Consider the following 25,515-nt stretch of genomic DNA (forward strand, 5'->3'; position numbering starts at 1 on the left):
GCCACGTTTCCATATACCCAAAAGTATTTGGGCTTTTTACAGCGATTCAGAAGAACCTGTTACTCTGCCTACTATGGGTAAAGTACAGGTTAACACTATAAATCTGGCCATACATAGTTCAGCCGGTTCAACAGGGACTGGCCAAATTTTGATCCAGCAGTGGGCATGCTTGTTGCCGACCGACTTCTGTACAACCAGCCTGTCTGATTTATAGCAAGCAGCGCTGATCAGTGAATTCTGGCAGCGCAGAAGTCTCCCCGCTGTCAGAAAACAATACCTTTAACGGGAAGGATTACCCCATTCACATCAAGTGGATGGGGGATCAAGTCATTTTTTTTGTTCAACCAGCTGGTTGAATGGAAAAAAAAAAAAAAAGACTCGTCTATGGGCTGCCTAAATGGCAAGAAATACTTGTAGGGGTACAGACACATACGCTGTGGAGGAATTATCTTCACTTTGATCTCCTTGGCAGCATTTGGTATAGTATTCAGTGGCTTGTATTTCTTTTCTGCAGGTGCTGCATCACTGGGTGTGGGAACTGAACTGGAAGAGTAAAGACAGCAAATATAAGTTTAACAGCAGTACACATGTAAACAATGCAAAAGCACTTATGTTTTAAAAAAACACTACACCGTAATAAAATTTACTTATTTGGAAATGGACCCTTTAAATTATTAAATTTTCCCCTTTTAAATCAATAGGCCTAGTAAACCCACTGACTAAGAGATGAGGCCACAAAATCACTGGCCTACTATATATATATATATATATATATATATATATATATATATATATATATATACATATACACACACACATGACAGCCTTCTACCCTTTTTCTCACCTTTGCCTTTTTACAGGAATGGGTTTCAAGTATTTTTCTGAAATAACTGGCACAGAAACTGGCTTCTTGATGGGAGCATTTGAAGATATTTCCACCTCGAGACCTGTGATAGGGTAAGAAGTATAAAACTGGTCAGAGATGGAAGAGAAGTTTTTTTTTTTTTTTTGGTTTGATAGGACAGTGTTGTGAATGATGATGGGCACTTACCTGTAGATCTAAATTTTGCGTGACTAGGGGCAGTAGTGCGCTGCATTTTGGGCTTCTCTCTTTTCCTATCTCCTTGATCATCTGCCCGGGATTCAGCTTTGGCCTCGGACATCCTATCAGCCATAGGAGATCTTCCTTTAGTATCTTCCTTCTTCTTCTTTTTATCCTTTTCTAGTGGATTAAGAAAATTATATGAGAAATTGTTAGCCTAAGTGACCATATCATTTCAAATTAAAGAATTGCCTGATGGGCAGACAAAACTTGCTTTATATCGCTTGTTGATTCTAGTGCCTACATTCCCCCCTACCCCACACACAGTGCCCCTTTTTCCTTAGTGTGCTTTCTATGATGCAAAAAAAAAAAAAAAAAAAGACATACAGTGGTGATCGAAAGTTTGGGCACCCCAGGTAAAAATTTGGATTAATGTACATATAGAAGCCAAGGAAAGATGGAAACATCTCCAAAAGGCATCAAATTACAGATTAGACATTCTTATATGTGAACAAAAGTTAGATTTTATTTCCATCATTTACACTTTCAAAATAACAGAACACAAAAATATGGCATCTGCAAAAGTTTGGGCACCCTGCAGAGTTAATATCTTGTACTGCCCCCTTTGGCAAGTATCACAGCTTGTAAACGCTTTTTGTAGCCAGCCAAGAGTCTTTCAATTCTTGTTTGAGGTATCTTTGCCCATTCTTCCTTACAAAAGTCTTCCAGTTCTTTGAGATTTCTGGGCTGTCTGTCACGCACTGCTCTTTTAAGGTCTATCCATAGATTTTCAATTATGTTGAGGTCAGGAGATTGTGAAGGCCATGGCAAAACCTTCAGTTTACGCCTCTTGATGTAATCCCCCGTGGATTTCGAGGTGTGTTTAGGATCAATATCCATTTGTAGAAGCCATCCTCTCTTGAACTTCAGCTTTTTCCCAGATGGCATCAAGTTACCATCCAAAATTTGCTGAAATTTTATTGAATACATTTTTCCTTCTACTTGTGAGATGTTCCCTGTGCCACTGGCTGCAATACAACCCCAAAGCATGATTGATCCACCCCCATGCTTAACAGTTGGACAGAGGTTCTTTTCATTAAATTCTGTGCCCCTGTTTCTCCAAACGTACCTTTGCTCATTCCGGACAAAAAGTTCAATTTTAACCTCATCGGTCCACAGAACTTGTTTCCAAAATGCATCAGGCTTGTCTATATGTTCATTTGCAAAGTTCAAACGCTGATTCTTGTGGTGAGGACGTAGAAGAGGTTTTCTTCTGATGAATCTTCCATGAAGACCATATTTGTACAAGTATCTCTTTATAGTGGAATAGTGTACCACAACTCCAGTGTCTGACAGATTTTCTGGAGGGATTGTGCAGTCAAACGTGGGTTTTGAATTGTTTTTCTCACAATCCTGCAAGCTGTTCTATCTGATAATTTTCTTGGTCTTCCAGATCTTGCTTTAACTTCCACTGTTCCTGATGACATTCCGAACAGAGGATATTGACATTTGAAAACGCTTTGCTATCTTCTTATAGCCTTTTCCAGCTTTGTGAGCATCAACTATTATCAGTTTTCTAGACAACTGCTTAGAAGATCCCATGGTGCTGATTGTTGGGGCAAGGTCAGATGAGTCTGGGCATTTAAAACCTTTGAGATTGACATCACCTGGTCTTCCCAGACGATGACTGAGAACAATCCATGACACTGGCAGGTCTCAGCCTTGCAAAGGGGGCAGGGGCAGTGCATGCTATAAATTCTGCAGGGTGCCCGAACTTTTGCAGACGCAATTTTTTTGTTTTCTGTAATTTTGAAAGTGTCAATGATGGAAATAAAATAACTTTTGTTGACATATAAGAATGTCTAATCTGTAATTTGATGCCTTTTGGAGATTTTTCCATCTTTCCTTGGCTTCTTTATGCACATTAATACAAATTTTTACCTGTGGTGCCCAAACTTTCGATCACCACTGTAAGTCAACAGCGAGTGTGAGATTCCCAATACATGCAGTAAGTGCAGATCTAGCAGCTTAGAGATCTTACCAGTGAACCCAGTAATAACTTTTTGTGTTTAAGGTGTATAAAGCACAGTCACTTTGTGCCTCCTCAAACATCTGAATTAATCTTCAAATCAATTCCTGTGATGCTTCCTTGGATATCAGGCCTAAACTGTAAACAGGGCCTCAAATTCCATCTAGGTTGAAATTAAACCCCACACCCTCTTATTTTCCCCACATTTTAGTGAGCAGATCTGAGAGCTGAATAGCAGGAGGAAGGGCTTGAGCTTAACTTTGGCAGCAGCTGAAGCTCAACATATAGCTCGTGTCCATGATTCACTGTAAATGCACAGGGATAAGTATGAACATTATGCGCACAAAAAGTGGCTTTGGTTCAGCATATGCTACCTTAGAAATGTTTGAGGCCAAGTCAAATCAATTAATGAATTTCCCCTTTTTCAGTCTAGTTTAACTGTTTCGATACAGGGCACTTTCAACCCCTTCCTGCCTAGGGCAATTTTCAGCTTTCAGCGCTGTTGCACTTTGAATGACAATTGCGCTGTCATGCAGCGCTGTACCTAAAATGACATTTTTATCATTTATTTTTTTTAGCCAGGGATTTATTTTAGTGGTATTTAATCACCACTGTGTTTTATTTTTTGCTAAAAAAAAGTTTTTCTTAGTTTCTGTTAGAAAATTTAGTAAATAGGTAATTCTTCTCCTCTACTGGCATGAAGGTATAGGTTAAATTCCAGACCAACAAGCCACATGGTACTGTTAAGAAAATAAGGTGTAATAGTGTAGTGGTGATGCCCTCTTGTGAATTTTAAGTAGAGATTACGGACCCAGACACCCTATTGATATTTAATATCGTATAGGCTGTAGTCTCTTTAGGTAACATATTATGGGACACAAAGATGTGCTATGTATGTGAATGTGATGTGAACAGCTTTCTGCTTTTTCTGCAGTGCAAATATTAAAGCGGAGTTCCAGGCTAAAATGAAAGTAGCTCTAGAAGAATCAAGCACCCCACCCCCTCGTTTTTTGGATATCTTTTTTTTTTTTTTTTTTTTTTGCCGTTTTGTACCTTTTCTTGTATTTTTCCATCTGGACTTCTGTCCTACCTCGCCACGGTACATCATCCCTGCATTTGCATCAGCCCCCCTTCCTTCTGAGATCTGTGTGTATCAGAAGACGTTGGGCCATTCATAAAGCGCAGCTAGACTCACGCATGTGCAGTAGGAAACAGCTGTGAAGCCTGAAGGCTTCACTGCAGGTTTCCCTTAGTTGCAATGCTGGCGCCTGCACCCGAGCTGATGGACGAATTGGCTTCGGGGGGCCAACATCGCTGGATCCCTGGACAGGTAACTGTCTTTATATTAAAAGTCATCAGCAACATTATTTGTAGCTGCTGACTTTTACATTTTCTGTTTAGAGGCCTGAACTCCGCTTAAGTTCTAGAGCCATTAAAATGTAAGAATTTAAAAAAGAGGATGGGTGTGCTTTATCTCTTCCTCCCAGGAGCTGGTGTGCACCCTTACAACTCTCCTACCAGAAAAATGAAAACAAATAAGCTTTAATGCTACCACCATTAACTCAAACTGAGTGCTTTAGCTTAAAGTAGAACCAAGCCCTTTGATTTAACAGTTTACCACAAAAGTTACATTGAAGGCATTCCATAAATGATAACTGTCACAGTGGGCTTACAATCTAAACTGAATGGTCAAGCCATCAAATCGCTGGTGTCATAACTGATCACATGTGCAGCACCATGGCAACAGAAGATCAGAGTCTTAGTGCGGCCATACATGGATCATAATTCGGCCGGTTCAGCAGGGACTGCCTAATTTTCAATCCACGTTGTACTGAAGTCGATCAATTGACTTCTGTGTAACCAGCCTTTCCATTTTTTTCCCCAAGCAGTGCCGCAGGCTAAAGCCGGCAGCACTGATCAATGCATTTTGACAGCAGGGAAGTCTCCTCGCCATCAGAACACATATGATAACACAGCGGGAGTGATTCCCCATCCACGCACTGAATCTGATCATTTTTTTTTGTCAACCCACTGCTTGAAATTAAACAAAATAAAAATAATTCGCAATAATGGATGGCCAGCCTAAGATGGAAGCTTTATTGGATGTAAAATATATGGTGGCTGAGTTTTGCTTCAACTGCTTGCCGACTGCCCGCCGCATATATACTGCGGCAGGCTGGCCCGGATGCGTGAATCGCCGTACCTGTGCGGCGATCCGTGGGATCGATCCTGGGGGAGCGCGCCCCAATTGGTCAGCGGGGAAGCTGATTCACGGGGGCGGAGGCCACAATTGCTACCCGTGTAAACACAGCAGACCTTTGTTGTCTCTGGAATCAATACAGAGTGCCTGTGTTCCTCCTTTTTAGTATCACAGGTCTCTGTGTTGATTCCACAAGCCCATTCCCCTTGATCGCCCCTGGGTTAAACCCCTTCCCTGCCAGTGTCATTATTACAGTAACAGTGCATATTTTTAGCACTGATTACTGTAGTAATGTCATTGGTCCCCCCAAAAATGTCAGTTAGGGGTCCGATCTGTCCGCCGCAATGTCAGAGTCCTGCTAAAAAAAAAAAAAAAAAAGACAAATCTTTCCCCTAGTTTGTAGACGCGATAACTTTTGCACAAACTAATCAAAATACGCTTATTGGGATATTTTTTTACCAAAAATATGTAGCGGAATACAAATTGGCCTAAAATTATGAAAACATTTTCAGAATTGTCGCTCTTTTTCTGTTTATAGCACAAAAAAAAAAAAAATAATCGCACAGGTGATCAAATACCACCAAAAGAAAGCTCTATTTGTGGGAACAGCGTGGCACGACCGTGCAATTGTCCGGTAAAGTAACGCAGTGCCGAATTGCAAGAAATGGCCTTGTCATTAAGGGGGAAAATCTTCTGGTTCAGAAGTGATGAGATTCTGTCACCTTGCCCATGCAGGGCACAGTGACAGTATTTCTGCAATGCATTAACCAGGCCCCTTGTACTATTCCCTACCTGCACTCCCTACAGCTCCTCCCCAGCCAATCAACTGCAGAGGAGAAAAGCTGTAAATAGTACAGGTAAGGTGAATATATGAAGTAGAGCCCTGCGCGGGACTGTTTTAATAAACCCGCACCCGCTGAATGTATGACCAGGACCGCCCGCACCCGCAAAGTTTGTGTTCACTCCCTCCCGCACCCGCAATGTTTGTGTCCACTCCTGTTTTGCCCTATACTCGCCGTACAAGACTACCCCCTCTTCTGAGGCAACAACATTTCATAACATCAGTGGAGCCATCATGTCCCTATTAAATATTTTAGCCTGCTGGATGTGCCCTAATATGTACTGTAGCTTCTGCTACATACAGAACTTCTCTATTATTAATAGTTTAGCCCCCCCTGGATTTGTATACAGTAAGCATTGGCTACTTACAGAACGTCCCTGTGCTGTAATACTCTATGTACCATGCTGTGCCAATCATGGCAAGCTGTGTATTCTATTATTGCATACAAAGCCTGCTCAGATTGGCAAAGGTTGTATAAGCCCACCTCTCTGACTCAGCCAATCCGAGCAGGCTTTGTATGCATTAATAGAAGACACCGCTTGCCGTGATTGGCTCAGCACGGTACATAAAGTATTACAGCACAGGGACATTCTCTAAGTTGCCAAAGGTACTGTATACACATCCAGCGGGCTAAAAATTTTTAATAGGGATGTTCTGTAACTAGATGAAACTACAGTACCTGGCGTATAAGACAACCCCCGATTTTTGGGGCATCTTTTTTATTATAAAAAAAGTTGTCTTATACGCCGGAAAATACGTTACACCAAATTGCACCATTCCCCGCGGGTCTCTGCAAAATTTAACCGCCCACTCCCGCCCGCAGCAGAGGTAAAGCTGCCTGCTCCTGCAAGATTTGCATTGGGTCCCGCGGGAGCCCAAACCCAATGCAGGCTTCTAATATGAAGGTTGGAAAGATGCCCTTTACAGAAACGCCTGCATGGGCAAGGTGACAGTGTCTATATGTTTCCTAAGTCTCTACCAGTAACCATAGTACCAACTCACCAGGAGCCAGAAGATTACTTTGGGTCCTGATTACGGTCATCCAGTCATTCACCAGAATACATGCCAACTTCCGAAGTTCTGAGGAAAAAAAAAAAAGCAAAATAAATAAAAACATACTTACAATCTTCAAAAACACATTGGACTATTATAAATAACCAAATTAAAGAATGTACCATACCTTCATTGTCACTGGACTTGCTGAGCTGCTTCACTAGCTTTGCTGTGTTATTCTGAAAAGACAGTAGATGATATAGGAACACACTGCTAGAGTCCACATACTGAATGATCAAAGCATCAGGTTAAGATATTTTACCTGCTTTAGGTGGTCCACAGTCAGAGGTAAATGCTGAAGTGTCAGCAGAATTTGATGGAGCAGAGGGCTGTTGTTGATGTTGCGAGCATATGTTAGCCAAACATTTAAGAGTTTGTATCCACCAACCCGGATGAACCTGAAACATGTAGAAAGGGAGGTCAGTCCACCAAATACATAAAACACAAAAATGTGAGAATGGAGAACCCAGGTAATGTAGTAAATATTTGTGCCCAGATTGATGGGTATTTTTCTATTTTTAGCATAATGCCTAGTGGTTTTATACATAACCTAAGTAAAACATGTACAGTTATCATAGAAGTTTTTTTTTTTTTTTTTTTTTTATTTAATTGAGACTTACCCAGCACTGCTTTGATGCCAGATTTAAAGTGCACCTATACACTGAATACTTCACTTAAAAAAAACACATCCCTATGTCCTGCTACCAAAAATTATATATAGTGTTTAATCATTTAACTGTCTCTAAAACTCCTTGGAACATTCTCCAGTTTGTTCTCTGGTGCCAATTATGTGGTCTATCTTGAATGGAAGTATCATATTTCTTAGAGAACTACTGATCAGCTATGTCTGCTTCAACTTTGTTCACCGTGGAGACCACATGACTAGTGACTTAGCATTGATTATGTGTGATCCAGGGATTCCAGCAGTTTCTACAGCTTATAAAAACACCCTATAGGTGCTGCTTAAAGGCATAGTTCACCTTTATGAAAAAAATGCCTAGGCAGAGAAGGGAACTGAAAGATTGTATTAACGTGCCTTATTATATTTCATAATATATTTCAGCTCATGCCCACTTATCAATGGAATGTGGTCCCTTGCAATTAAATATTAACGAGCCAGACTAACACTCATTCATACACCCTGGACATCAGACAGCTATATTTTGCATATAGACGGCAAGACGTTGACATGTTAAACACCTTTCCATTCATTCATTTGGACACTTGACAGTTGGATATTTTGCATATAGACAGGAAGACGTTGACATGTTAACCACTTAAGCCCCGGAGGATTTTCCTGCTAAACGACCAGGGGGTATTTTGCGATTCGGCACTGCGTGACTTTAACGGACAATTGCGCGGTCATGCGACGCTGTACCTAAACGAATTTGACGTCCTTTTTTTCCCACAAACAGAGCTTTCTTTTGGTGGTATTTGATCACCCGTGCGATTTTTACTTTTTGCGCTATAAACAAAAAAAGAGCGTACATTTTGCAAAAATATCAATATTTTTCACATTTTTTTTTATATGAAATTCCCCACAAAAAATGTAAAAATCAAAATTTTTTAACATTTTCGGCCAATTTGTTTTATGCTACCTATGTTTGGAAAAAAAAAAAAAAAAAAAAAAAAAAAAAAAAAAAAAAATCGCAAAAAGCGTATTTTGATTGGTTTGCGCAAAAGTTATCGCGTTTACTAACAAAGGGAAAGATTCCGTGAGCGCGCTCGCTCCCCAGAGCCTCACAGGCGAGCGACATAGACCTACGTCACTCTGCCTGTGAGGGGCTGACTGCCGTAGTAAATATACTGTGAGCAGTCGGCAAGCGGTTAAACACTTTTTCATTCATTCATTTGGACACTTGACAAGTTAAGTCTGCGCATAGAGATTACTGACACCACCTAAACACATTTGACAATTGCTTACATTAACACATGACAGCTGAACACAGACGGAGCTGCTCTCCCACAAACACAATCTCCAACACACGACACCCCACACTTACACAGGTGTATAGGGAACACAAGGACCTTTTCATGTACTGTTTCTGTGAGATATGTTCTAATGTTAAATTGACCGATGAATTGTAACCAGTTTAAAACAGTTTTTCCCGCCCAAACTTCCTTTAAATGAGAGTGAAACTTGCAATAAAATTAGATGTGTCTACACCTTGCTTAAGTGCGCTGTGTCCTCGCATCTCCTGGCTGGAAGAGAGGGAATTCACTATCTACGGGGAGTGAGGACTGAAGGGCTGTATATCATCTTGTAAATTGCCTCCTGACAAGATTTGACCTAACAGGAACTCTGTACATAAAAAACAAGCTGAATTGAATAGTGTCCTTCCTATCAGTGTAGGCCATTTACATACCTCATGAAGCCTAACTGGAAAACTCCAAAGACACTGCCAAGGATGTTGCTAAGACAGGCCCAACTGTCACTGTTCATCTTCACCATCACAGGAGCAAACTCTTTCTCTGATTCAAACCCTTCACATGCTGCGCTCTCTCCCCTAATGCAGTAGCTTTGGGCTCTGTATTGGAGAGCTCACTCCTGTGATGGTCAAAGCAAGCATCTTTGTTTTGAAGACATGACTGAAGGAAAACAATCAATGTGGCAATCAATATAAGCAGTTTAAAAAATGGTAGGTACAAATCACATCTACTGCTTACTTAGAAAGGAGCTCCGGGGAATTTGTCTCGCATATGATGTTCAGGTAGATACACCGGCTGACCATTTTTTGAGATCCCTTCATCAAGCTGAAATACATACAGAAGATGTAGCTTTAAGCAGTCAAATGAGACAAACTGTTTAAACAGTTCGACAAAGTCATCAAAATATTTATTCATGTACATACTTGTATATTTTTGTCATTCCATTGACTTCTTTTACTTCTCCCTCTTGTCCCAACAAACAGTCCAGGCCCTTAAGCAGCTCACTGGGATCTATGGGTCCTGACCCCATTTTAACAAGCTGGAATAACAAAAACAGACAGATAAGAAAAAACATAATTTCATATTTTGATATATGTGAATATGTAGTATATTACTATAAAGGTTATTGCAGGGTAATCTGAATAAATACATCTAGAATGTTACTTTGTACCATACAAGGATTGACAGTGATGGGTATAACTACTAACAGCCTGTACTATTCATGTCTAATATGGATTTACATTACTAGAAATGAAAAATTAACAAAACTGCAAGGGGCTGCACCAACTTATTGCAAAAAAATAAATAAAAATTGCAGGGCTTGAATGATTAACAGAAATGCTGTTCGATTACTAAAAAGGGGCCATTAAAACATTTCCAAATTATTTAATTATTTTTAAAACATATTTATGTAAATGACATAATATTGAGATATCACAATGTAACATGATTTTTTTATTTTTTATTATACTACCCGACTTTCCTATCTTTAGTCACATTGGCAATGACATACTACATAGATAGCCATACATGTGAGGCCACTTCATTCTTAGTTCTTTCTATTTCTATAAATTTTAAGTAGAGTCAGAGGGTCCAACCATTACCATATTATTTTTTATATTAGTGTGCCAATTGACCTTAGTCTTAAAGCAGAGTTCAAGGCTCCTTTACAAAAAAATTAAAAGTTAGCAGCTATAAATACTGTAGCTGCTGACTTTATTATTAGGGCACTTATCTGTCCAGGAATCCAGCAGTGTCCTCCCCCGAGCTGATTTTTCAATCGGCTATCAAATGCTCGTGCCATCATCTTGACTAAGGGAAAGCGGCAGTGAAGTGCGCAACGCTTTGTCAATACGCTAGCTGTTGGGGGAAGGAGGAGGGGGCTGAATTTCGGCCACAACGAACTGAGCTAAAAATGGGAGTGGGCACCTGTCAAAACCAGGTCCCCCCTTCCCTAACAAAAGGTGCCAAATGGGGCAATGGAGGAGAAGGCAGACAAGCAGAGCTTCCCCTTTTGGGTGGAGCTCCGCTTTAACCTTATAGGTTCAATTGACTAACCCAGTGTTTCTCAACTCCGGTCCTCAAGGGCACACTAACAGGCCAGGTTTGCAAGAAAACTGAAATGCATCACAGGTGATATAATTTGCTGCTCAGTGATTGCAGTATTCTAGTCTGCATCTCCCCAAGGTAATACTTAAAATCTGGCCTGTTAGTGTGTCCTGAGGACCGGAGTTGAGAAACACTGGACTAACCTATAACAATTATTATTTACCATTAAGATCATGATTTAGATCTCAAACCAATCATCACTGAAAACTTGGCTTATGAAAACTCGCAGTTAAAAAAATGTTGAACATTTTGATTTATAATATCTTATAGACTATGGGCCTTACACCTTTACAATGCGCTGCTGTGTGCTCCCACACACACTAATCTAAAGCTGGTCATACATTATACAATTTTGGATTTATCTTCAACTATGTAGCCCAAGGGCTTGCTTGACTGCATACAAATTCAAAGTGTTTAGGTTTGGCCTATATGGTCCACTGCTGAAGTATGTCATGGTGCAATTCAGAATGAATAGCACTACAACGTGTTCATGCTGCAGTACCATGCATTACCTCAACACAATGGTTTGAAGCTGGCCTGATTGTATTCCTTTCTCAGCAAGCTTTGGCAGGGTCCATCATGGTGAAGCATCTGTTATGGCGCTTTACCACTGCATGGAACCGAACGGTTCGGCTCGCTTTTGTGCTTTTCCACTGCTGGTACCGCATGGTATGGTGTAGGAACGGTTTGGTACGGTACAGCAGCGCTTTTCCACTGCATGGAACCGAACGGTACGGCTCTCAAAAACAGTACCACCTCGATTGTGGTTCCAAGAGGTACCATACCCGGTACCCTATCCCACAATCCTTTGCATGCAGTCACTACTAGCCACTGATTGGTCAGAGAATCCCACCCACCCCGTTGTTATCCCACCCACTTAACTTTAGTGGAAAAGCAAACCATACCATACCGTACCGAACCGTTCCAACACCGTACCATGCGGTACCAGCCGTGGAAAAGCAAACCGGGCCGAGTAGAGCCGAGCCGGTACTTGCAGTGGAAAAGTGCCATTAGTGAAGCTTAGGAGGCAATTATTATGCACTGTATAACACAGGTGCTTGACATTGTTAAGCTGAGGCTCCAAGTGTCAGTATAGTGTTTTCTTGAACCCTGTGTGCCATAACGTACAGGATCCCAAAAGGTATCATTTACAATCTAGGGGCCCCAGAAATGTTTGGCGGGCCACAGCATACCTCCCAACGTTTTGAGATGGGGATGAGGGACACCTATTAGCAAAAGTATGTAGGAATAGGACACACACCTGCCAGAAATAAAGAGATTAAAAGTGCATTTTCTATACAACTATATAGATCAGACCAAAATGAGGAGGAAAGAGGGATAGATACAGTCTCACGGAATCAGGGACAGTTGGGGAACTATGAACAGTGCTGGGCCCGAACCCACAAGTTATACACCAAAATACATAGATGACACAGTACAATCATTGAATAGCCATTAACAATAATAGCAAAGGGGAAAGGTTGTGTAGCTGCAGTTCTATGATCTTAAAAATATGAAGATATAGTTGTGTATTTAGTTTGGCTTAACATGTTTTAAGTATACAAGCCACCATTGCGGATCTTTTTTTTTTTTTTAGAAATGTACGTTTTTCTGGCTTTCATGCTGATGCTTTAGCATCATACTAAGTAGAGAAAGAAGGACTTTTATTTACATTTGTTGGATTCTGGTCTGTGATTTAAATGTATTGAAGCCTACCACAGTGAGGCAAATATAATGATGATGGCCTCCATGACAGATGTACTAAATTAGATATTTATATTGTCATCTTTTTTGATAATTGTTTAGCGAAGGAAGAAATCATGTGCTGGGCCTAAAGCAAATTTAAATTTGATGAAAACTGTTCAGGTCCATGCACACTGGCTTAAAAATTGCTGCTTCTACAGGAGTTTTGCGTTCAGCCTGTAGAAGCAGCTCAGGGTTATTCTGTGTCCATGCACTTTAGGACGATTAGAGGCATATTTTGAGCTCATCGTTTAGAGGCAGGAAAAAAAAAACTCTTTCGGTTTGCATTTCTGATTGAAGCTTTCTGGCAAAAAAAAAAAAAAAACCCTCAAAACTCTACTAAACTGTGTACAAAAACTGGCAATTTTTTAAGCCTACTGTGCATGGAGGCTTAATCAAAAAATACTCAAGTTATGCAATGGTGGTGTTTTGTGTTTCCTTTAGGCCCGTACACACGTACCGATTGTCGGCCGTAAATATTTGGCCAACGTCCGATCGGCCGATTGTCGGCTTGTTAGTATGATGCTTCCAACAACCGACTGCGACTTTTCGGCCGAACAAAATCTGGTGTGCAGGCTATAAAATTTTTGTAGGCCAACAAAAAACGGCCGATTGTTTGTCAGTCAGTACAGATTTCAGCCGACAAAAAGCAAGACTGGGCATGCTCAGAGAAGAAAAAACACACGTAAAGTTAACCATCACATGACATCACTTCTGCAGTCGGTTGTTGTTAGCCGACAAAATTCGTGTGCAGTCTTTAGCACTTTTCAACCTACACGACAGCACCGGACAAAAGACGGCCGAAAGGTCGGCCGACAATCGGTGCGTGTGTACGGGGCTTTAAGATATAAGGGACTGTTACATTTGCCAGCATTGATGGATCCTTGAACATGGCTCACACTGTATGGGATGATTTTGACAAGGAGTTCATAAAGCTGCAGAGAAGCCTTGCGCAAACTGTTATTTATCTTCTACAAACTAATATTTTTTTCTTTATTCAGACTATTTACATTTGATTATGTTAGATAATGAATACAAATTGTAGAAGGAAAAAAAAAAAAAAAATCTGAACCTTGGTGTTCATTATGTAAGATGTAGACACACCAATCCCTGGGCTGACCTCTAGCAAGTCAGAAAAGCTGTTTAATAGATTTTCTATAGTAAAGGCTGGTGGACACATGTAGCTATTTCTCCTTTAACTGGTAGAGGCAGATGGCGAGACTTAGAAATGATGAAATAGTCTCCTCCCATCTCAAACCAAGACTGCTCCTCCAGCATAGGAAGCGTACACACTCACACAAGCTCTGTACTCTATCAGATGAACACACACGCTGCTAATACCAGACAAACTCACACGTCCAATCCCATGTCACCGGGCATGTACTCAAATCTGGAGGCAAGGACATGAGTTTTTATTTTATGTAATAGAAAGATCATTGCTCTTATATCAAATACATTATATATGCATGCAAATGTGAATATTACACTAAGGAAAAGTGTGCAGGATTACAGTGGACATAATATATAGTGGTGTATAATGCACCTAGAGAAGAGTATTCTGCACCAACACATCAGTAATCATCATTATATGTTGTGCACTGTACAGAATAAAAGCCGAACTAAGCCTAACATATAACTTATTTATCAAAACTGGACTTCTATAAAAACAGTATGCACTACCCTATACCAACCACATTGAGGTTTTTCTTTTTATGGAATGGGGGCAACATAGGCTGTTCACACTGTTGCGCTGTACTGAGTTGCATTACAAAATATAGTGCAGGCACCTTTTTTGGCATGCTAGGCTGCCCACTCAAATGAATGGGATGCCTTACCATAACAAGCATGTGTTAACACATCACAATAATGTGAATCCAGCCTCTTCATAAAGACTGGGTGCAGTGTTGTGATGCACCGGTGCACACCAGCAGGGAGCGCTACTGGCACCGATTTGCTGGAAACAACACATTAGAGCAGAGTGTCTCCAAACTATGGCCCTCCAGTTGTTTAGGAACTACAATTCCCATCATGTCTGTAAATGCCAGAGTTTTACAAGGCCTCATGGGACGTGTAGTTCCGCAACAGCTGGAGGGCCGTAGTTTGGAGATCCCTGCGAGGGTTTCCATCAAGTTCTATTGGTCATACCATGGTGTAATGCGATGAATTGCATTGCACCATGCTACATTTTATTATAGCACACACCACCACCACAGTAAACTGATATGAGGAAAAGGGATTTCCTATGCTTTGGACAAGACTGCTCAGTGAAGCCCAACACATCTGGTGTGAATGGGCCATTAAAGGCAGTTCAATAAACAAGGCAAAATATATTACCATCAAGCACTAGTTTCTATATTAGCCAAAAGATACAAAGTATCTCTGCTTCCAACATTTAGCCCCATTTCACACCGGTGCGACTTGCCATGAGATTTGACAGTTCTTAATCTCATGACAGGTCGCAGCCTATTTTCAGGAATGGAACCAATATTGCAGCAACTCATGTCGTAGCGATTATGAAACAGGTTGCTGCACTACTTTTTGATGATTTCATTGAGACTTGCATAGACTTCTGTTAAATAAGGTCACAAGCCGCAACCAAATCAGTGCAAATCGCACTGATGTGCGGCTTTGAAATTGCTCTGAAGTAGTGTGATTTCAATGCCGCACCGGTGTAAACCGGGACTGAAACTGGCTTTTGTTGTTAGATTCTACAGGGAATCATTACACCTAGTATGGCTGATTTATACACACTGGAGCAAAGGTGGAGCTGTTACCTAGAGTAACCAAGATTCTATTCTATCAATTACCATATGCCAGTAAACCAGAATCCACATCCACCAAAAAGATTAAAATGTTTTATTTACCTGTCATTTTTCAGGGATTGGTGGGTATGTGGCAACAAAGGAAAGTTTTTAAGACAAGTGATAGCTGCTTGAACAGTTCTTAACCACTTATGTACCAGAGTACATTTCTAAACAGCGAAGTGGTGGACCCTTCTTTCTGTAGTGCCATTTATAAATCACACTTGTGTGGCCAGTGCACCTATTATTGGCTATAAACTTAGCCATCATGGGATGGTATATTTCACAGACAGAGTGTACAGAGCCAAGCTAAGCGGCTCTGTACCATTGGATGGCGAAAATCACAGAGATCAGATGTAAACATGTGGTGTTTACATTCAAGAGTCTACCCCTTCCTCTTACAACGGATGGGGGAACTAATAATACATGAATTGTTAATTCATTTCAGAACAGCAGCTGCAGCAGAATCAAGGTAGGAAGGGGGTTGATTGCGGCAATCTTTTTTTTAACCCTTTCACCCCCGTCTCCTACAAATCTAGCCTAAAAATGTGACCTGTATATTAACTCTTAACTTCTCTTATGCTATACATCTGTACATTCACTTTTGAAAAACATTGTGGACAGATTAAATCACTTTGGTGTGTCTAGTTTGCAAAAAGGGGTCATTTCAGGGGTGTCTGCACTGCCCTGGAATTTCTTTTAGCTGTTATAAACAAAAAAGGGAAAGTTTTTCTTTATGTGGTACAAAAAAGTGTTTATTAACTACCACCAAAAGAAAGTTCTGTCTCAAATATTTAAAAAATTCATCTGGGGACACTGCTGCATGACCAAGTATTTGTCAAACTAGAAAAGCATTGAAAACATAAAAATGGCCTAGTATTTATGGGGTATTACACACTAGTACTGCAGTGCAAAAAGTTTACCTAAAGTCAAAACTTGTTTTCCTATATTATGGAAATAGTAACAGAAGGGTAAAACCCCCAGCAATTTTTTTTCCACATCTGTGACCTATGCAAGAGATATTTACTTTCAGTTCCTGTCAAGAAGACAACTGAAGTGAGTAGAAATCTCTGAACCTCAGACATTTTTTCTGTTCTGGTGACAACTCAACATTGGATTTTCCTTCACTTTTAGGTCCAGGTAACAATGATTTCTAGAACAAGAGTTATTCTGTTCTGTGCAGACACAGACGGCAAAAAAAACCAATGGGGTTTTATTTTTTCCTTACCATATCCAAAATATAAAAAAAGGTTTAGCTTTTGATGTACTTTAAAGTAGATCTAAGCTAGACTAAATTTGGCTATGAGACGGGAAGTGAAAGCTCGATATTAACTCAGATGGCAAAAAAAGACAGAATGACAGCGATTATGCTCTCCCTTGCTCTGTCCAAATTGAAAAAAAAAAAATGTTTTGCTTTTAGCTCAATTTTAAATTTAGAATGAAAAGTAACTGATCTTAAAGGTCTACTTATAAAAGGTTTTTCACACAACATTCTCAGGGAATTTGAATTCAATTAGAAATGTGAAAACATTTAGGGCCCAAGTTTGTGCACTGCATCAATGCATTACACTATGGTATATTGCCATGCATTGCAACACGTGTGTTGCCTTAGGTCCTCTGGGTGTCATTTAAAATGAAATGTGTATTGTGGTAGTGTGCACATTAAGTGCCGGTTCACACTGATGCGGCTGCGGCGATCGCATGTAATGTCGGAGCGCACTGCTCCTTCATTACATGCGATCGGATGTGCGGTGCGAGTTTAGCCATACACTTTGTATGGCTAAATTCGCACCGCACCCGTAGCAAAGACGCACAGGACCCTTTTTTGCAGCCGCATCAGGATCGGATCGCACAGCGGTTCACACTTGTGCGATCCGATCCTGTGCGAACTGCAAGATCGCACAGTGATATGCGATCAAACTGGGGGTGTCGTTAAGATTACATTGACACCTCCAGCGTATCGCATATGGCAGTGTGAACTGCCAGGGGTGCGTTTGCGATGCGGGAACAGGCTGCGAATTTGCAGCCTTCCCGCATCGCATAAGTGTGACCCGGGGCGAAACACATACGTCCCTACAACGCATAAGTGTGTGTAAACAGGCCCTTATAAATAGAAGCTGCTTATTCTGGAGCAATACAGGCAGGCCTTAGAATGTCATTAGCCCTATAGCAGGCAGACTAAAATCAAAACTGGAAAATGACAATGAATTCCTGAATCTGACTGGATATCGTAGAGAAACGGTTATTTTCTCAGTTTGATAGATAAGGCTCATTATCTTTATTCTGTGTAAGATTTTGTATGAAGGTGTTTTTAAGTAAACTGTTGTCCCCCAATAGCAACCAGATTTTTAACTGAAATCTTTCTAGATCAGGTTAAAATAGGAAATATATGGTTGCTTTGTTCAACGCCAACACTTTTCCTTAAAAAATAAAAAGCTTTATACAGCATCTCCACTGCACAAAAACCAAATGTACCATAGCTGGTGGAGACCACCACTTGTACGTAACATAGAAATAACAGTTCAGTGCAAAAATTACAAAAAAAATATACAAACACATAAGCATGCATATATGTATGTGCTTGCAATATCTGCTAGCACTTCAAGATTTTCAACATCAAGTTGCAAACTTTTATAAAGTTAAAAAGAGATGGGCAAAGTGTGCATATACACACATATGGGATTGTTTGCTTACCAATACTTGAGCTGGCCTTTCATCTCAGTGACAGGGATTTTCCTCTAGTTCATCCAATACACAAAGTATCCGTAACAGCTGACCCTGTGCTAAAGGCATTCATACTCTCGCCAACACTGGCAGTGGTGCCTTAATACCCTCGACTCCAGGCTGGCCACCACCTGCAGCCGGCTATGGTATGGGAAACAATATCAGAATACTTACCCAGAGTGCCAAAGGTTGTGTTTCAGATATTGATGTAAACATGCGGCATAATGTGAATCTCACTGACAACGCAAAGTAAGAAAAAAGGAATAAACGGATAATGGAAAAAATTGGATTGCCATGTTTTCACCTCCAAAATTGCCATTATGCAGTTTAAAGAAAAAAAAAAAAATGTTGCATTTATCACCAGACAAAGCCTGGCTTTGCAGTTCAACAATATTTTTTAAAAAAACACACAACAGGTATCAAAAATTAGACCTTGGCATAAAAAAGGAGAGGACAAAATGGATGTACTTAAAAATTACCAACATTCGAATTCACATAATACATGCATTCTCTTATTCAAAAAATCTGCATTTTTTTTATTTAGTAAAAGGACAAAAATTCTTGAGCAACACACATACACTCCCAAACATACAAACACTTAAGGCACTTTGTATTCCTTTCTAGGCCTAAATACAGTGGTTTAAAAAAAAAAAAAAAGTCACCCCAAAGAACACAAAGAAGATGAAAATCTGGGGTAAATAAAAGCTTACATAAAAAATAAAAAATGACAGTCAGTTCTCACTATAATATATATCGCAGCAATTTTCATGTGCACACACACTGTAGCTATTATTACAAGTGGCAAATATTGTTTTCCCATTGTGTGGTGCATGATCAAAAAAATTATATATATATATATATATATATATATATATATATATATGAAGAAAAATTACTATCTGAAAAGGCACTGTTTTATAGAATAAAATGTTGAACTTTTTCCATCTAGCTTGCCCCCCTCCCTCTAATATCTACGATAGATTTCAGGCTGAGCATGGGGCATAAGCAGAAGAGAAGAGAAGAGGGCGTTCCCATGGGCTGTGCACATTGGCCAACCCCGTTGCAGCACAACTCGGCCGTCTGCAAACAAAGGAGTGACAGAAGCCATTTTGATGTTGGAACACACCAGAGACTAAAAACAACAAGCAGAGCAGCCATCTTGATGAATGATTGAGATGCACTGCAATAAAGGCTTAAAGAAAAAAAAACTACTGTGGTAAACTAATAAATGCATATATAAAAAAATATTATATAACAGATCCAATATTACAGATAATTTTGCCTTATGCTTGATGTATTAAAAATGTATGCTGCCTCTTCGGTACACAGTTAAAATAATTCCAACTTCATTAAGGGGAAAAAAAAAAAAGATGAAATAAGGGCTGTAGCAAATATTCAGAAATGGGAGCTATGAAATGACAAATATTTCTTTAAAACAGCACACGTTGGTTTAAACAAAAGCTACATACTAAAAGAATTACAGAATTTAAAAAAATCTACCCAAATTATACTTTTGCTGTATGGCCCAAGACACAGTCATTAATAAAAAGCTTTGCATATCAATATGTACCCACATGCTTTTGGCATTTTGTAGGCAGAAGCTATGCAATCTTTATTACTAGATTGCTTGCAATTCTCCTAGGTAAATATGCACATCTGCCACAGGTGCAAAAAATGTAAAAAGGACTCCACTGCAGTGTAAATATTATATCCATACGGTGCCCATAATAGGTTAATGGAGTAATAACGCAGAGAAAAAAAAGAGGAAGAGTCCTTGGATGGAATGGTTTATCGTCCATTAATCAATCTGCTCTCATCTGCTTTCCATAAGCCTCTATACTCCCCTGCTTGAACACAAATTTGTTCCTGGCCATCCCGAAATACGGGGTCGTCCTGCCTTGATTCTGAGCACCCTCCTCTGCCTGCAATCTTTATGTACAGATTGCTCATGGATCTATTATTATATTGTCTCCCACACAGAGATAAAGCCGTTCAGGCAAAACTCCCAACCTCATCTCATGTATGGGAGCTCATTTTCCATTGAAATCTATATTTTATAGCTTATAACTGCCTGCATCTATATTGTTACAGATCATAAATGCCTGGCTAGATAAGCTCCTCCTCTAAATTTTAATGTATTGTTTAGATGGTTATTATAGAGGGAAAAAAAACACATGCCAACCTAATTATACACGCAATTTGTTTCTCTGCAGCTTTACATGTCTCCTGGTAATGGTTCAGGTTGTGCCGTGAAATTACTGATACCATTATATGTCCAGATCTACACTGAGATGAGAAAAATCTAGACACCCACACAGGGTTTTATATGTGGGAAACAATTCCAGGGTGTATATAAAAAGTCTTTTGTTGAAGGTCGTTTGAAAGGCAACACTTACTATCCAAAATTCTCCTCCTGTGCCTCGAAAACGTAGGTTTTTTGGGCTAGAAAAACACAAGTGAAGAAAAAGAGGGCAACAATGGGGCTTTCTAAATCCTCTTAGAAGGGCCAATGTGCCTCTATAGGTAATAGCAGCATGACAAAGGCTGCAGCCACCATCTTTATAAAGGGCGTAGTACAGCTCAGGGTTGGAAACTGTCCAGGGAATCCATACTGAAGGGAAACGGCCACAAAAAGTGACTAAAATTCAATTTAAGAGTCTAACTCTGAGTAATACTAGATATAGTGTTTTTTTATTATTACTTCTACAAATTATTCTAAATTCTCAGCTGCCCTATGGGGTTTCTGATAAGAGTGGCACAGGAGTTTGAGGGGAAGGAAGACTTGTAGATGGAGCAGAAGTGGGATTTTTTTGTTCCCCTTGATCTTCAGTATGGTCCAAGCAGAGAGAAGCTTCGGAGTTCTTTAGGGTTAATGTTAACTATCGTCCAACGTGAACATTCAGACCTTGGGAAGCCAGAACAATTCGTGGAGGTAGTGACACCTGTTCAGGAGACAAAATAAAAATCACATTAAGTACAATGAGTGATTGGGGAGGGAGGCAGACAAACACAATGCAGACAGGGGAAGGATATGTAATGGCGCCGAGCTTGTGAGGGAGGGCTAACTGCCAGCAAAACCACCATTATTTCAAACTTCACATACCTGACGACGAAGCCTGGAATGGCGGCAGTAGGCGACGCCCGCTTCTATAAGGCTCGGTGACGTAGAGTTAGGGGCGTGCAAACTGGAGGTAAAAAGGAGGAAGCGGGTTGGTCAATCAGGCCAGGCAGATTTAGAGATGGAAGATAGCGACAGGTGACGAATAGGATCAACCAATAGAAACGGAGGAACCTCGAAAGTGCTTAGTCACACCCTCTCCCTTATCTCTCTCGTGTAAGTTTCTCATGGAAGGGCTGGGGTTTGTGTTCCGTCATTTAATAGAGAGTGAACTCAGTATTTGCTGATTAGTAAACATTTACAGCCAATAGTAAATGCACTTCTTTTGCTTGCTGGCCTCGTAGAGTGTGAGCCCTCTCCATATTTTTGTCCTCAGTGGTAACCATTTTGTGTGAGGCGATTGTGTATTAAATTTCATAGAAGCTGTCTACAGCAAAATGGCGCCTTTGCTTGCTCTAATGCACAATAATTCGAGACGTGTTTTATAGAGTAAAGATACACTGAGAGTTTTTTTTTTTTAGGTATGTCACAATTATTATTATTATACAGGATTTTTATCGCGCCAACAGTTTGCGCAGCGCTTAACAAAATGAAGGCAGACATTACAGTTACACTACAATTTGGAACAAAAGGAATCAGAGGGCCCTGCTCGTTAGAGCTTACAATCTAAAAATGCTAGTATTGGTGCAAACCTTGGCTTGTGGTAGTCTGCTTAGTTTTAACTGGGTACTATTATTGTCATTCTCAAAACCCAACACAATATATTGCAGTGTTAACAAATTTTGTAATTCATATGTTTACAGTAAACAAAAAGGTCAGCCTGGAGCGCTTGTACGTCTCTTGTGTTCCCATACCAGGCATTCCAAACCTGCAAAAACTCATTTCAGGGAGGTGGCAAAATCATTTCAGGGAGGTGGCACTCCGCGATGCCGACCCTGCACCCTTCCTCGCCGCACCCCCACACACTAATTTAACACAACTAGAGGATGATCAAATGAAATGGAATCAGTATACAGAGGTTTACTTCTTCTGAGAGATATTAACCACTTAAGCCCCGGAATATTTTACCCCCTTCTTGACCAGGGCCTAGTTTGCGATTCGGCACTGCGTGACCTTAACGGACAATTGCGCAGTCATGCAAAGCTGTACCTAAACGAATTTGACGTCCTTTTTTTCCCCACAAACAGAGCTTTCTTTTGATGGTATTTGATCACCTGTGCGATTTTTTGATCATGCGCTATAAACAAAAAAAGAGCGTCAATTTTGCAAAAATAACAATATTTTTCACATTTTTTTTATATGAAATTCCCCCAAAAAAATGTAAAAATCAAAATTTTTTTAACCACTTAAGCCCCGGAGGATTTGGCTGCTAAAGGACCAGAGGGTATTTTGCGATTCGGCACTGCGTGACTTTAACGGACAATTGCGCGGTCGTGCGACGCTGTACCTAAACGAATTTGGCGTCTTTTTTTTCCCACAAACAGAGCTTTCTTTTGGCGGTATTTGATCACCTGTGCGATTTTTTAATCACGCGCTATAAACAAAAAAAGAGCGTAAATTTTGCAAAAATAGCAATATTTTTCCCTTTTTTTTATATGAAATTCCCCCAAAAAAAATGTAAAAATCAAAATTTTTTAATATTTTCGGCCAATTTGTTTTATGCTACCTATGTTTGGTAAAGAAAATCGCAAAAAGCGTATTTTGATTGGTTTGCGCAAAAGTTATTGCGTTTACTAACAAAGGGAAAGATTTTTGTCATTTTTGTTTTTTTTTTAACGCGTAATGGCGGCGACCTGCGATTTTTTTTGCGGTACTGCGACATTGCAGCGGACAGATCGGACCCTTGACTGACATTTTTGACACTTTTGGGGTTACCAGTGACATTTCTACAGTAGTCAGTGCTATATATATGCACTGTTACTGTAAAAATACACTGGTAGTGAAGGGGTTAACTTTATTTGAGAGGGAGGGGCTGTGTGTGTCCCTAGGGGCGTGATTCTAACTGTGATTGGCTGTGGCTTCAACTGTATGCAGAGTGATCAATGGATCTACATAGTAGATCCATGTGATCATCTCTCATACAGAGAGGAGAATGACAGGCAGCTTGTTTACACAAGCTGCCTGACTTTCTCCCTCTCCCCCGCCGATCGCAGAGTGGCCGGCGGCGATCAGGTCCGCCGGTCACACGCGCGGGGGGGTCCGTGACCACGCGGGAGCGGGAGCGCGCCTCCGGCGGCGCGCGCTCGCTCCCTAAACCCTCACAGGCGAGCGACGTAGACCTACGTCACTTTGCCTGTGAGGGGCTGACCGCCGCCGTAGATAGTCGTGCAGCGGTCGGCAAGTGGTTAACATTTTTGGCCAATTTGTTTTATGCTACCTATGTTTGGTAAAATAAATCGCAAAAAGGGTATTTTGATTGGTTTGCGCAAAAGTTATCGCGTTTACTAACAAAGGGAAAGATTTTTGTCATTTTTGTTGTTTTTTTTTTTTTAACGCGTAATGGCGGTGATCTGCAATTTTTTTTTTTGCGGGACTGCGACATTGGGACGGACAGATCGGACCCTTGACTGACATTTTTGACACTTTTGGGGTTACCAGTGACATTACTGCAGTAATCAGTGCTATACATATGCACTGTTACTGTAAAATGGCACTGGTAGTGAAGGGGTTAACTTTATTTGAGAGGGAGGGGCTATGTGTGTGTCTAGGGGCGTGTATCTAACTGTGATTGGCTGTGGCTTGAGGTGTAGGAACAATGATCAACGGGCCTACATAGTAGAACCGTATGATCACTGTTCCTACACAGGGGAGAATGACAGGCGGCTTGTTTACACTAGCCGCCTGCCTTTCTCCCGCTGTCACAGACGATCGTGAGTGAGCGGCGGACATCGGGTCCGCCGCTCACACGCGCGGGGGGGGGGGGGGTCCGTGACCGCGCAGGAGCGCGCGGGAGCGCGCCTCCGGCGGCGCGTGCTCGCTCCCCAGAGCCTCACAGGCTAGTGACTGGCTGCTCCTGGCTCCTCCCCCTTGACAAGTGCCCCCAATAGCAAGCCATCTCTGCCAATGAGCCAACTGCCAATGCCAATTGCTCTCCCAGCCAATGAGGAGAGTGAGTCCCAGGACACCTGAGGCTCTCCTGCACATGCTGGATCGAGAGGCGGCTCAGGTGAATATTGGGAGGGGGGTCTTCCCTCAGTTTTTCTTTCCTTTAGCATAGAATTTCTCAACCTTTTTAACATGTAGGAACCCTTGGAATAACTTTCAGATCCCAGCAGCATTACTGTATCTACAGCCCATTGCATATCACATTATATTTGAACAATAGGTTAAGGTTTAACCACTTTACCACTAGAGCATTTTGCTGTCTTACGTCTGGGCCACTTTTTGCGATTCGGCGCTGTGCGAATTTAACTGACAATTGCGCGGTCGTGCGAAGCCGTACCCAAACGAAATTGACGTCCTTTTTTTTCCCACAAACAGAGCTTTCTTTTGGTGGTATTTGATCACCTGTGCGATTTTTACTTTTTGCGCTATAAACAAAAAAAGAGCGTTTATTTTGAAAAAATAACAATATTTTTAACATTTTTTTATATGAAATTCCCCCCAAAAAAGATGTAAAAACCAATTTATTTTTTAAATTTTTGGCCAATTTGTTTTCTGCTACCTATGTTTGGTAAAAAAAATCGCAATAAGCGTATTTTGATTGGTTTCGCAAAAGTTATTGCGTTTACTAACAAAGGGAAAGATTTCTGTCATTTTTGGTGTTTTTTTTTTTTTAACGAGTAATGGCAGCGATCTACAATTTTTTTTTGCGGGACTGCGACATTGCGGCGGACAGATCGGACCCTTGACTGACATTTTTGACACTTTTGGGGGTACCAGTGACATTACTGCAGTAATCAGTGCTATATATATATGCACTGTTA

At 40.7% G+C, this 25,515-nt stretch overlaps 1 protein-coding gene across 1 annotated transcript in view; it reads right to left on the reverse strand.

Annotated features, from left to right (window-relative positions):
- LOC309560728 (serine/threonine-protein phosphatase 1 regulatory subunit 10-like) overlaps positions 1-21,181 on the reverse strand; it is a 70,279-nt gene extending 49,098 nt beyond the window's left edge. The window contains exons 1-9 of the mRNA XM_082264360.1: positions 20,868-21,181; positions 10,018-10,133; positions 9,833-9,919; positions 7,428-7,563; positions 7,293-7,344; positions 7,115-7,192; positions 1,052-1,222; positions 845-947; positions 434-543 (exon numbers count right to left, since the gene is read on the reverse strand). Of these exons, the coding sequence (XP_082120486.1) occupies positions 434-543; positions 845-947; positions 1,052-1,222; positions 7,115-7,192; positions 7,293-7,344; positions 7,428-7,563; positions 9,833-9,919; positions 10,018-10,124 (844 nt within the window). The 5' untranslated portion in view covers positions 10,125-10,133; positions 20,868-21,181. The remainder of the gene's footprint in view (positions 1-433; positions 544-844; positions 948-1,051; positions 1,223-7,114; positions 7,193-7,292; positions 7,345-7,427; positions 7,564-9,832; positions 9,920-10,017; positions 10,134-20,867) is intronic.
- Positions 21,182-25,515: the final 4,334 nt, after the last annotated feature.

Source organism: Pelophylax lessonae (assembly GCF_965119305.1).
Source record: "Pelophylax lessonae genome assembly, chromosome: 7".
NCBI classification, from domain to species: domain Eukaryota; kingdom Metazoa; phylum Chordata; class Amphibia; order Anura; family Ranidae; genus Pelophylax; species Pelophylax lessonae.